Below are 13251 nucleotides of genomic sequence, written 5' to 3' on the forward strand. Positions count from 1 at the left end.
TCCCCTGATCGGTGCCTCGACACAATCCTGTCTCAGAGCTATACGGACAATTCCTTCCACCTCATGGCTTGGTTTTTGCTCTGACATGCACTGTCAACTGTGGGACGTTATATAGACAGGTGTGTGCCTTTCCAAATCATGTCCAATCAATTGAATTTACCTCAGGTGGACTCTAATCAAGTTGTAGAAACAACTCAAGGATGATCAATGGAAACAGGATGCACCTGAGCTCAATTTCAAGTCTCAGAGCAAAGGGTCTGAATAGGAACAGAACCTAGGAACCTAGGAAGAAACCTAGAGAGGAACCAGGCTATGAGGGGTGGCCAGTGCTCTTCTGGCTGTGCCGGTTGGAGATTGTAACAGAACACGGCCAAGATGTTCAAATGTTCATTGACCAGCAGGGTCAAATAATAATATTCACAGTAGTTGTCGAGGGTGCAACAGGTCAGCACCTCAGGAGTAAATGTTGGTTGGCTTTTCATAGCCGATCATTGAGAGTATCTCTACCGCTCCTGCTGTCTCTAGAAAGTTGAAAACAGCAGGTCTGGGACAGGTAGCACGTCCAGTGAACAGGTCAGGGTTCCATAGCCGCAGGCAGAACAGTTGAAACTGGAGCAGCAGCACGGCCAGGTGGACTGGGGACAGCAAGGCATCATCAGGCCAGGTAGTCCTGAGGCATGGTCCTAGGGCTCAGGTCCTCCGAGAGAGAGAAAGAAAGAGAGAATTAGAGAGAGCATACTTAAATTCACACAGGACACCGGATAAGACAGGATAAATACTCCAGATATAACAGACTGATCCCAGCCTCCAGACACAAACTATTACAGCATAATTACAGCCATAAAACACTTCAACAAACAGGCCTTTCTAATCGACCTGGCCGGGGTATCCTGGAATGACATTGACCTCATCCCTTCAGTAGAGGATGCCTGGTTATTCTTTAAAAGTGCCTTCCTCACCATTTTAAATAAGTATGCCCCATTCAAAAAATTGAACCAGGAACAGATATAGCACTTGGTTCTCTCCAGACCTGACTGCCCTTGACCAGCACAAAAACATCCTGTGGCGTTCTGCATTAGCATCGAATAGCCCCCACGATATGCAACTTTTTAGGGAAGTTAGGAACCAATATACACAGGCAGTTAGGAAAGCTAAGGCTAGCTTTTTCAAACAGAAATATACATCCTGTAGCACAAACTCCAAAAAGTTCTGGGACACTGTAAAGTCCATGGAGAATAAGAGCACCTCCTCCCAGCTGCCCACTGCACTGAGGCTAGGAAACACTGCCGATAAATCCACAATAATTGAACATTTCAATAAGCATTTTTCTACAGCTTGCTATGCTTTCCACCTGGCTACCCCTACCCCGGTCAACTGCCCAGCACCCTCGACAGCAAACCGCCAAAGCCCCCACCATTTCTCCTTCACCCAAATCCAGATAGCTGATGTTCTGAAAGAGCTGCAAAATCTGGACCCCTACATATCAGCCGGGCTAGACAATCTGGCCCTCAAACCATCACGGTCACCTAATAATCCCCAGTTTAGAATTGGCTCATTCATCCCCCTCCTCTCCCCTGTAACTATTCCCCAGGCCGTTGCTGTAAATGAGAACGTGTTCTCAGTCAATTTACCTGGTACAATAACGGATAAATAAAAATAAATAATGTCTTGAGATGTTGCTTGAATACATCCATATAATTTTCCTTCCTCATGATGCCATCTATTTTGTGAAGTGCACCAGTCACTCTTGCAGCAAAGCACCCCACAACATGATGCTGCCACCCCCGTGCTTCCGGCCTTTCAGGTTATGTCAATATAGGACTTGTTTTACTGTGGATATAGATACTTTTGTACCTGTTTCCTCCAGCATCCAGCACAAGGTCTTTTGCTGTTGTTCTGGGATTGATTTGCACTTTTCGCACCAAAGTACGTTCATCTTTAGGAGACAGAATGCATCTCCTTCCTGAGCGGTATGGCAGCTGCGTGGTCCCATGGTGTTTATACTTGCGTACTATTGTTTGTACAGATGAACGTGGTACCTTCAGGCGTTTGCAAATTGCTCCCAAGGATGAACCAGACCTGTGGAGGTCCACAAGGTCTTGGCTGATTTCTTTTGATTTCCCCATGATGTCAAGCAAAGAAGCACTGAGTTTGAAGGTAAGCCTTGAAATAAATCCACAGGTACACTTCCAATTGACTCAAATGATGTCAATTAGCCTATCAGAAGCTTCTAAAGCCATGACATCATTTTCAGGAATATTCTAAGCTGATTAAAGGCACAGTCAATTTAGTGTATGTAAACTTCTGACCCACTGGAACTGTGATACAGGGAATTATAATTTTAAAAATCTGTCTGTTTACAATTGTTGGAAAAATGACTTGTGTCGTGCACAAAGTAGATGTCCTAACTGACTTGCCAAAACTATACAAGAAATTATCAAGAAATTTGTGGAGTGGTTGAAAAACTAGTTTTAATGACTCCAACCTAAGTGTATGTAAACTTCTGACTTTATCTGTATGTTGTTCAGATTGTGTTCGTTTTGAATGGTTAGATTTATACACACTTTGTTTATAAACATTAAAAAGTTATACTTTAAATGCAAATGTTTAATAGCATTCTTTTCCATAACAAACCAATGCATTTTTAAATACATTGTGGTTAAGGTAGAGTATGATTTCATTTAATAATTTAATTTGAAATTGTTTTAACACCAATCATAGTCAAACTTTCGCAAGCTGTCTGACTTGAAAAACTACAAAACATTTTTTTTTTAAAGAGCCGATTGAGAGCCAAAAGAACCGTCTCACTGAACAGATCCGGAACGCCCATCACTAAAGGACATTATCAGTCGGCTGTAATACCGGCTGAACGCCCATCACTAAAGGACATTATCAGTCGGCTGTAATACCGGCTGAATGCCCATCACTAAAGGACGTTATCAGTCGGCTGTAATACCGGCTGAACGCCCATCACTATAGGACATTATCAGTCGGCTGTAATACCGGCTGAACGCCCATCACTAAAGGACATTATCAGTCGGCTGTAATACCGGCTGAACGCCCATCACTAAAGGACATTATCAGTCGGCTGTAATACCGGCTGAACGCCCATCACTAAAGGACATTATCAGTTGGCTGTAATACCGGCTGTATCCTGGAGAGGGCGCCACAAGGGCGCTCAAAAACACGACAGATCACATGACTAGCACCGAGAAGCAGGGAGAAACATGGCCGTCTCCGGTGTGTTTAAAGCGGGTCTGTTCAACCACAAAGTGGCGGTGGTAACGGGAGGAGGCACCGGAATCGGTAAAGCCATCTCCTCCGACCTGCTGAAGCTGGGTAGGTAGTGTGTTGTGTTCAGACGTATCGATTACTCTGTGTGTGTCAGCGTTTAGACACAGGCAGGGAGTCGCTAACTAGGTTATAGCAGCACTGTGTGAACTTTACCCTAGATCAGGGGTTCTTACACTTTTTCAGCCTGGGACCCAAACGAGAAATTCTGTTTTCCTGGGACCCATGCTTAGGAAAATATGCAACTATACATAAATATCGGTATATTATTAATATTTCATTGCTCTTATGCCTCAAACAAATGCAATATAGACAAAAACAAATGACAATTAAATTAAATATTCATATGAATATGTATTCATGTTTATTTCCCCCTATTAAAAACACTGACATATCAGTCTAGGTTGGAACTGTTGCTGCTAAAATACAACAAATCATTTTCATTCTGAACTAGAATAAACTGATGGATCACATCACACGGATGAATAACAGAACACACACACAGGCTTTTTGATAGTGCAACCCTTAGTAACAGTACAGATGAAAAATTATCAGGCCTACTGTACATCTTACTGTAGAAAATATTGTTGAAAGTCTGGTTTGGAACTGTTGCTGTTTAAAATACAACATATATTTTTAATTCTGAACTGAAATAAAGTGATTGATCACATCTGTAGACCAGAAAACACACACAGTGCTAATGAGAGCAGATCTATTCTGGACTCTGTTCTTGACAACACTGAGGTCATGCTCAGCCTGGAGACTGTTTCTGGACTTGTTGTTTATGTACGTCAGAGTTGAGAACCCTGACTCACATAGGTATGTGAAGCCAAATTGGACCAGAACATCTACTGCTTTCTCAGTCAGGCAGGAGACCACTTCCTGTTTGTAGATGAACAACCCAGAACTGTGTGTGGGTTCTCAGTCAAGCAGGAGACCACTTCCTGTTGTAGATGAACAACCCAGAACTGTGTGTGGGTTCTCAGTCAAGCAGGAGACCACTTCCTGTTGTAGATAAACAACCCAGAACTGTGTGAGTGGGTTCTCAGTCAGGCAGGAGACCACTTCCTGTTGTAGATGAACAACCCAGAACTGTGTGAGTGGGTTCTCAGTCAGGCAGGAGACCACTTCCTGTTGTAGATGAACAACCCAGAACTGTGTGAGTGGGTTCTCAGTCAGGCAGGAGACCACTTCCTGTTGTAGATGAACAACCCAGAACTGTGTGAGTGGGTTCTCAGTCAGGCAGGAGACCACTTCCTGTTGTAGATGAATGTTTGCTTCAAACAGCATCTTGCTTCAATCAGTTTATTCCAGTTCAGAATACTAATTATTACCTGTATTTTAACAGCAACAGTTCCAACCTAGACTAGTTTTCAACAATAATTTCTACAGTGAGATGTACAGTAGGCCTGATCATTTTTAGTCTTAGTGTGTACTGTTACTAAGGGTTGCACTATCAGTAGCTAGCTTGCTTTGGCTAACGTTAGCTATTAGCTATGTACAAGGCCAGGGGATTGTTTGAAAGAGAAACTCACATCTACTACTATGAGAGATAGTACTCCCTTATTTCTGCTGATCATCACCTGTTATAAAATTACAACAATCCCTTTCTAGTTGACTGACTGGTCCACAGTCGAATCCCTGTTTCCTGAAGCCCTGTTTCCCGAATCCCTGTTTCCCGAATCCCTGTTTCCCGAATCCCTGTTTCCCGAATCCCTGTTTCCCGAATCCCTGTTTCCCGAAGCCCTGTTTCCCGAAGCCCTGTTTCCCGAAGCCCTGTTTCCCGAAGCCCTGTTTCCTGAAGTCCTGTTTCCCGAAGCCCTGTTTCCCGAAGCCCTGATTCCTGAAGCCCTGTTTCGCAAATCCCTGTTTCCCGAAGCCCTGTTTCCTGAAGCATGCTGCCCTGTCCTCAAAGACCTCTGGGTTTACCATCATACTGTGGATGTTTGGTCAGGACGTGTCGTTTTATTCATTTGTTTGTTATGCATTACTAAGCACTTCCACACACAAAACACATTGTGGGCGCTCCTCGTCATAAGTTTGTATGAAAGAGAGAGAGAAACTCATCGCTGTATTTGCGTTTCAGTCAGAACTTGTGGCTAGTTTGAGTCCATTTGATGACCGCGGTGAGTGACGGCGAGTGGGAATGACTAGTCCGTAACGGACAGCACGTCATCTGTTGCCTGGACAACAGCGCTGCGTCGTGGGGGTCACCGAGTGATCTTCAACAAAACGGCAGAAAAAAGGATCCGGTAACCGGGAAGCACACGGGCATCTCCCTGCCACCCTGGCGCCCTGTCACCCTGCCACCCTGTCACCCTGCCACCCTGGCGCCCTGTCACCCTGGCAAACTGAGCAGAGTCCGCAGATGCACTTGGCCAAATCAATTCCAGTAATTTAACGAAACAATTATAAATGTACACTGACCATTAACAGGTCCGACACCAATACTTTAAGAAATGCTGCCCGAGATACACTGATCTCTGTTCAAAAGACAATATTACATTGGCACGCAGTTTTAGTAGCAGCTCCTTGTGTGAATACCATTGGCAAGGAGTTTTAGTAGCAGCTACATGTGTGAATACCATTGGCACGCAGTTTTAGTAGCAGCTCCTTGTGTGAATACCATTGGCAAGGAGTTTTAGTAGCAGCTCCATGTGTGAATACCATTGGCAAGGAGTTTTAGTAGCAGCTCCATGTGTGAATACCATTGGCAAGGAGTTTTAGTAGCAGCTACATGTGTGAATACCATTGGCAAGGAGTTTTAGTAGCAGCTACATGTGTGAATACCATTGGCAAGGAGTTTTAGTAGCAGCTATATGTGTGAATACCATTGGCAAGGAGTTTTAGTAGCAGCTATATGTGTGAATACCATTGGCAAGGAGTTTTAGTAGCAGCTACATGTGTGAATACCATTGGCAAGGAGTTTTAGTAGGAGCTCCTTGTGTGAATACCATTGGCAAGGAGTTTTAGTAGCAGCTATATGTGTGAATACCATTGGCAAGGAGTTTTAGTAGCAGCTACATGTGTGAATACCATTGGCACGCAGTTTTAGTAGCAGCTCCTTGTGTGAATACCATTGGCAAGGAGTTTTAATAGCAGCTCCATGTGTGAATACCATTGGCAAGGAGTTTTAGTAGCAGCTATATGTGTGAATACCATTGGCAAGGAGTTTTAATAGCAGCTCCATGTGTGAATACCATTGGCAAGGAGTTTTAGTTGCAGCTATATGTGTGAATACCATTGGCAAGGAGTTTTAGTAGCAGCTACATGTGTGAATACCATTGGCACGCAGTTTTAGTAGCAGCTCCTTGTGTGAATACCATTGGCAAGGAGTTTTAGTAGCAGCTATATGTGTGAATACCATTGGCAAGGAGTTTTAATAGCAGCTCCATGTGTGAATACCATTGGCAAGGAGTTTTAGTTGCAGCTATATGTGTGAATACCATTGGCAAGGAGTTTTAGTAGCAGCTACATGTGTGAATACCATTGGCAAGGAGTTTTAGTTGCAGCTACATGTGTGAATACCATTGGCAAGGAGTTTTAGTAGCAGCTACATGTGTGAATACCATTGGCAAGGAGTTTTAGTAGCAGCTACATGTGTGAATACCATTGGCAAGGAGTTTTAGTAGCAGCTACATGTGTGAATACCATTGGCAAGGAGTTTTAGTAGCAGCTATATGTGTGAATACCATTGGCAAGGAGTTTTAGTTGCAGCTACATGTGTGAATACCATTGGCAAGGAGTTTTCAGGTTTTCAGGTGTCAGGTTGTAACGTGGTGATCATATGTCTCTGTGTCAGGTTGTAACGTGGTGATCATATGTCTCTGTGTCAGGTTGTAACGTGGTGATCATATGTCTCTGTGTCAGGTTGTAACGTGGTAATCATATGTCTCTGTGTCAGGTTGTAACGTGGTGATCATATGTCTCTGTGTCAGGTTGTAACGTGGTGATCATATGTCTCTGTGTCAGGTTGTAACGTGGTGATCATATGTCTCTGTGTCAGGTTGTAACGTGGTGATCATATGTCTCTGTGTCAGGTTGTAACGTGGTGATCATATGTCTCTGTGTCAGGTTGTAACGTGGTGATCATATGTCTGTGTGTGTCAGGTTGTAACGTGGTGATCATATGTCTGTGTGTCAGGTTGTAACGTGGTGATCATATGTCTGTGTGTCAGGTTGTAACGTGGTGATCATATGTCTCTGTGTCAGGTTGTAACGTGGTGATCATATGTCTCTGTGTCAGGTTGTAATGTGGTGATCATATGTCTGTGTGTCAGGTTGTAACGTGGTGATCATATGTCTCTGTGTCAGGTTGTAACTTGGTGATCATATGTCTCTGTGTCAGGTTGTAATGTGGTGATCATATGTCTCTGTGTCAGGTTGTAACTTGGTGATCATATGTCTCTGTGTCAGGTTGTAATGTGGTGATCATATGTCTCTGTGTCAGGTTGTAACTTGGTGATCATATGTCTCTGTGTCAGGTTGTAACGTGGTGATCATATGTCTGTGTGTCAGGTTGTAACGTGGTGATCATATGTCTGTGTGTCAGGTTGTAACGTGTTGATCATATGTCTCTGTGTCAGGTTGTTACGTGGTGATCATATGTCTCTGTGTCAGGTTGTAACGTGGTGATCATATGTCTCTGTGTCAGGTTGTAACGTGGTGATCATATGTCTCTGTGTCAGGTTGTAACGTGGTGATCTCCAGTAGGAAGTTGGAGAGGCTGGAGGCTGCAGCTGAAGAGCTGAGACAGAGTATCCCTGAGTCTAGTCCTGCATCTGTCACCCCTATAGTCTGTAACATACGCAACGAGGAGGAGGTAGGTCAACATAGCATCCTGTAACTTCCACATGGAGGAAGGGGTACACACACCAACCCCATGGTGTATCAAAGGAAACCTCTTCTGTGTGCGTGGCTGTAGGTGAAACCTGTTCTGTGTGCGTGGCTGTAGGTGAAACCTCTTCTGTGTGCGTGGCTGTAGGTGAAACCTGTTCTGTGTGCGTGGCTGTAGGTGAAACCTCTTCTGTGTGCGTGGCTGTAGGTGAAACCTGTTCTGTGTGCGTGGCTGTAGGTGAAGTCTCTGGTGGGGTCAGTGTTGCAGCAGTATGGTCGGATAGACTACCTGGTAAATAACGGTGGAGGTCAGTTCAGCAGCCCAGCAGAACACACCTCATCTAAGGGGTGGAAGGCTGTCATAGACACCAACCTCACAGGAACCTTCCACTGCTGCAAGGAAGGTAGGAGTGTGTGTGTGGTGTGTGTGTGGTGTGTGTGTGTGTGTGTGTGTGTGTGTGTGTGTGTGTGTGACATGTGTGTGTGTTTTCCTAGTGTATGCTGCATGGATGAAGGAGAACGGAGGAGTGATCGTCAACATCATCGCTGATATGTGGAAGGGCTTCCCAGGCATGGCGTGAGTCTACAACACTACCTACCTACCTTCCTACTACCAACTCTACACACTACCTACCTAGCTACCTACCTACCTACCTACCTACCTACCTACCAACTCTACACACAACCTACCTACCTACCTACTACCAATTCGACACACTACCTACCTACCTACCTACCTACTACCAACTCTACACACTACCTACCTACCTACCTACTACCAACTCTACACACTACCTACCTACCTACCTAACTACCTACAACCAACTCTACACACTACCTACCTACCTACCTACCTACCAACTCTACACACAACCTACCTACCTACCTACTACCAACTCTACACACTACCTACCTACCTACCTACCTACCTACCTACTACCAACTCTACACACTACCTACCTACCTACCTACCTACAACCAACTCTACACACTACCTACCTACCTACCTACCAACTCTACACACAACCTACCTACCTACCTACCTACCTACCTACCTACCTACCTACCTACCTACCTACCTACCTACCTACCTACCTACCAACTCTACACACAACCTACCTACCTACCTACCTACCACCAACTCTACACACTAACTACCTACCTACCTACTACCACCTCTACACCCTACCTACCTACCTACCTTACTGAGGGGACCTCACGCTGACGTCTGGGTTGTCTCTGGCCAGTCATACCGGAGCAGCGCGGGCCGCTGTAGACAACCTAACTAAGACTCTGGCCATCGAATGGGCCGTGTCTGGAGTCAGAGTCAACGCCATAGCACCGGTACGTACGTGTGTGTGTTCACAGTTTGCCTGATTTGTAATTGCGCTAAGATGTGACAATATGACTGACCTGTAGACTTGTGTTTGCTCCCCAAGCTCTCAAAGCCTTATCTTAAGCTCAGTGGGCTAACCCAGTCTTATGGTACCTAGCCACAGAAGCCCCCGGGTTTCAAGCCAGTCACTCTGTCACCTCTTCCAGGGTACCATCATCTCCAAGACAGCCGTTGAGAACTATAAGGAGTTTGGACCAACACTGTTTAAGATGTCTATTCCCTTCAGCCCTGCTAAAAGACTGGGAGTCCCAGAGGAGGTACACACATCATTTACACAGCACAGATTTACACATCAGCACAGTGCTTCAGACCGCTTTGAGACTGACGGTCTCTCCCCCCTCTCTCTGTGTGTTCTGACAGTCTCTCTCTCCGTCTCTCTCTGTGTGTGTTCTGACGGTCTCTCTCCCTCTCTCTCTCTGTGTGTGTTCTGACGGTCTCTCTCTCCCTCTCTCTCTCTCTCTGTGTGTTCAGCACAGTGCTTCAGACCGCTTTGAGACTGACGGTCTCTCCCCCCCTCTCTCTGTGTGTTCTGACAGTCTTTCTCTCCCTCTCTCTCTGTGTGTGTTCTGACAGTCTCTCTCTCCCTCTCTCTCTGTGTGTGTTCTGACGGTCTCTCTCCCTCTCTCTCTCTGTGTGTGTTCTGACGGTCTCTCCCTCTCTCTCTCTCTCTCTCTGTGTGTTCAGCACAGTGCTTCAGACCGCTTTGAGACTGACGGTCTCTCCCTCCCTCTCTCTGTGTGTCCTGACGGTCTCTCCATCCCTCTCTGTGTGTGTCCTGACAGTCTCTCCCTCCCTGTCTCTCTGTGTGTGTACTGACGGTCTCTCCCTCCCTCTCTCTGTGTGTGTTCTGACGGTCTCTCCCTCCCTCTCTCTGTGTGTTCTGACGGTCTCTCCCTCCCTCTCTCTGTGTGTTCTGACGGTCTCTCCCTCCCTCTCTCTGTGTGTTCTGACAGTCTCTCTCTCCCCCTCCCTCTCTCTGTGTGTTCTGACGGTCTCTCTCTCCCTCTCCCTCTCTCTGTGTGTGTTCTGACGGTCTCTCCCTCCCTCTCTCTGTGTGTTCTGACAGTCTCTCTCTCCCCCTCCCTCTCTCTGTGTGTTCTGACGGTCTCTCTCTCCCTCTCCCTCTCTCTGTGTGTGTTCTGACGGTCTCTCCCTCCCTCTCTCTGTGTGTGTTCTGACAGTCTTTCCCTCCCTCTCTCTGTTTGTGTTCTGACGGTCTCTCCCTCCCTCTCTCTGTGTGTGTTCTGACGGTCTCTCCCTCCCTCTCTCTCTCTGTGTGTTCTGACTGTCTCTCCCTCTCTCTCTGTGTGTCCTACGGTCTCTCCCTCTCTCTCTCTGTGTGTGTCCTGACGGTCTCTCTCCCTCCCTCTCTCTCTGTGTGTCCTGACGGTCTCTCTCCCTCCCTCTCTCTCTGTGTGTCCTGACGGTCTCTCTCCCTCCCTCTCTCTCTGTGTGTCCTGATGGTCTCTCTCCCTCCCTCTCTCTCTCTCTGTGTGTTCTGACGGTCTCTCTCTCTGTGTGTTCTGACGGTCTCTCTCTCTCTCTGTGTGTTCTGACGGTCTCTCTCTCTCTCTCTGTGTTCTGACGGTCTCTCCGTCCCTCTCTCTCTGTGTGTACTGACAGTCTCTCTCTCCCTCCCTCTCTCTCTCTCTGTGTTCTGACGGTTTCTCCCTCTCCCTCTCTCTGTGTGTGTTCTGACGGTCTCTCCCTCTCCCTCTCTCTGTGTGTGTTCTGACGGTCTCTCCCTCCCTCTCTCTGTGTGTGTTCTGACAGTCTCTCCCTCCCTCTCTCTGTGTGTTCTGACGGTCTCTCCCTCCCTCTCTCTGTGTGTGTTCTGACAGTCTCTCCCTCCCTCTCTCTGTGTGTTCTGACGGTCTCTCCCTCCCTCTCTCTGTGTGTGTTCTGACAGTCTCTCCCTCCCTCTCTCTGTGTGTGTTCTGACGGTCTCTCCCTCCCTCTCTCTCTGTGTGTCCTACGGTCTCTCCCTCTCTCTGTGTGTCCTACGGTCTCTCCCTCTCTCTGTGTGTCCTGACGGTCTCTCTCCCTCCCTCTCTCTCTGTGTGTCCTGACGGTCTCTCTCCCTCCCTCTCTCTCTCTGTGTGTTCTGACGGTCTCTCTCTCTCTCTCTGTGTTCTGACGGTCTCTCTCTCTCTCTGTGTGTTCTGACGGTCTCTCTCTCTCTCTGTGTGTTCTGACGGTCTCTCTCTCCCTCTCTCTCTGTGTGTACTGACAGTCTCTCTCTCCCTCCCTTTCTCTCTCTGTGTTCTGACGGTCTCTCCCTCTCCCTCTCTCTGTGTGTGTTCTGACGGTCTCTCCCTCCCTCTCTCTGTGTGTGTTCTGACGGTCTCTCCCTCGCTCTCTCTCTGTGTGTACTGACGGTCTCTCCCTCTCTCTCTGTGTGTGTTCTGACGGTCTCTCCCTCTCCCTCTCTCTCTGTGTGTCCTGACGGTCTCTCTCCCTCCCTCTCTCTTTCTGTGTGTACTGACGGTCTCTCCCTCTCCCTCTCCCTCTGTGTGTCCTGACAGTCTCTCTCCCTCCCCCTCTCTCTCTCTGTGTGTACTGACGGTCCCTCCCTCTCTCTCTCTGTGTGTCCTGACGGTTTCTCCCTCTCCCTCTCTCTCTGTGTGTCCTGACGGTCTCTCTCCCTCCCTCTCTCTCTCTGTGTGTATTGACGGTCTCCCTCCCTCTCTGTGTGTGTTCTGACGGTCTCTCCCTCTCCCTCTCTCTCTGTGTGTCCTGACGGTCTCTCTTCCTCCCTCGCTCTGTGTGTACTGACGGTCTCTCCCTCTCCCTCTCTCTCTCTGTTTGTACTGACGGTCTCTCTCCCTCCCTCTCTCTGTCTGTGTTCTGACGGTCTCTCCCTCCCTCTCTCTCTGTGTGTCCTACGGTCTCTCCCTCTCTCTGTGTGTCCTACGGTCTCTCCCTCTCTCTGTGTGTCCTGACGGTCTCTCTCCCTCCCTCTCTCTCTCTGTGTCCTGACGGTCTCTCTCCCTCCCTCTCTCTCTCTCTGTGTGTTCTGACGGTCTCTCTCTCTCTCTGTGTGTTCTGACGGTCTCTCTCTCTCTCTGTGTTCTAACGGTCTCTCCCTCCCTCTCTCTGTGTGTGTTCTGATGGTCTCTCCCTTTCCCTCTCTCTCTGTGTGTCCTGACGGTCTCTCTTCCTCCCTTTCTCTCTCCCTCGCTCTGTGTGTACTGACGGTCTCTCCCTCTCTCTCTGTATGTACTGACGGTCTCTCTCCCTCCCTCTCTCTGTGTGTGTTCTGACGGTCTCTCCCTCCCTCTCTCTCTGTGTGTCCTACGGTCTCTCCCTCTCTCTGTGTGTCCTGACGGTCTCTCTCCCTCCGACCTCTCTCTGTGTGTCCTGACGGTCTCTCTCCCTCCCTCTCTCTCTGTGTGTCCTGACGGTCTCTCTCCCTCCCTCTCTCTCTCTCTCTCTGTGTTCTGACGGTCTCTCTCTCTCTCTGTGTGTTCTGACGGTCTCTCTCTCTCTCTGTGTTCTAACGGTCTCTCCCTCCCTCTCTCTCTGTGTGTACTGACAGTCTCTCTCTCCCTCCCTCTCTCTCTCTCTGTGTTCTGACGGTCTCTCCCTCTCCCTCTCTCTGTGTGTGTTCTGACGGTCTCTCCCTCGCTCTCTCTCTGTGTGTACTGACGGTCTCTCCCTCTCTCTCTGTGTGTGTTCTGACGGTCTCTCCCTCCCTCTCGCTCTGTGTGTCCTGACGGTCTCTCTCC

The 13251-nt window shown here is 47.7% G+C and overlaps 1 protein-coding gene across 2 annotated transcripts in view; it reads left to right on the forward strand.

The window, feature by feature from the left end:
- Positions 1 to 3173: 3173 nt before the first annotated feature.
- Positions 3174 to 13251, forward strand: part of pecr (peroxisomal trans-2-enoyl-CoA reductase) — a 14967-nt gene continuing 4889 nt past the window's right edge. Inside the window, exons 1-7 of one of the 2 annotated variants that reach the window (XM_036986784.1) lie at positions 3181 to 3339; positions 7980 to 8113; positions 8366 to 8531; positions 8623 to 8704; positions 9375 to 9471; positions 9670 to 9780; positions 9884 to 10108. In XM_036986784.1, the coding sequence (XP_036842679.1) occupies positions 3228 to 3339; positions 7980 to 8113; positions 8366 to 8531; positions 8623 to 8704; positions 9375 to 9471; positions 9670 to 9780; positions 9884 to 10093 (912 nt within the window). In that variant the 5' untranslated portion in view covers positions 3181 to 3227 and the 3' untranslated portion in view covers positions 10094 to 10108. Of the gene's footprint in view, positions 3340 to 7979; positions 8114 to 8365; positions 8532 to 8622; positions 8705 to 9374; positions 9472 to 9669; positions 9781 to 9883; positions 10109 to 13251 lie in introns of those variants that run through there. The other variant, XM_036986785.1, reaches the window with a different exon arrangement.

Source organism: Oncorhynchus mykiss, chromosome 8 (genome assembly GCF_013265735.2).
Source record: "Oncorhynchus mykiss isolate Arlee chromosome 8, USDA_OmykA_1.1, whole genome shotgun sequence".
In the NCBI taxonomy this organism is placed as follows: Eukaryota; Metazoa; Chordata; class Actinopteri; order Salmoniformes; family Salmonidae; genus Oncorhynchus; species Oncorhynchus mykiss.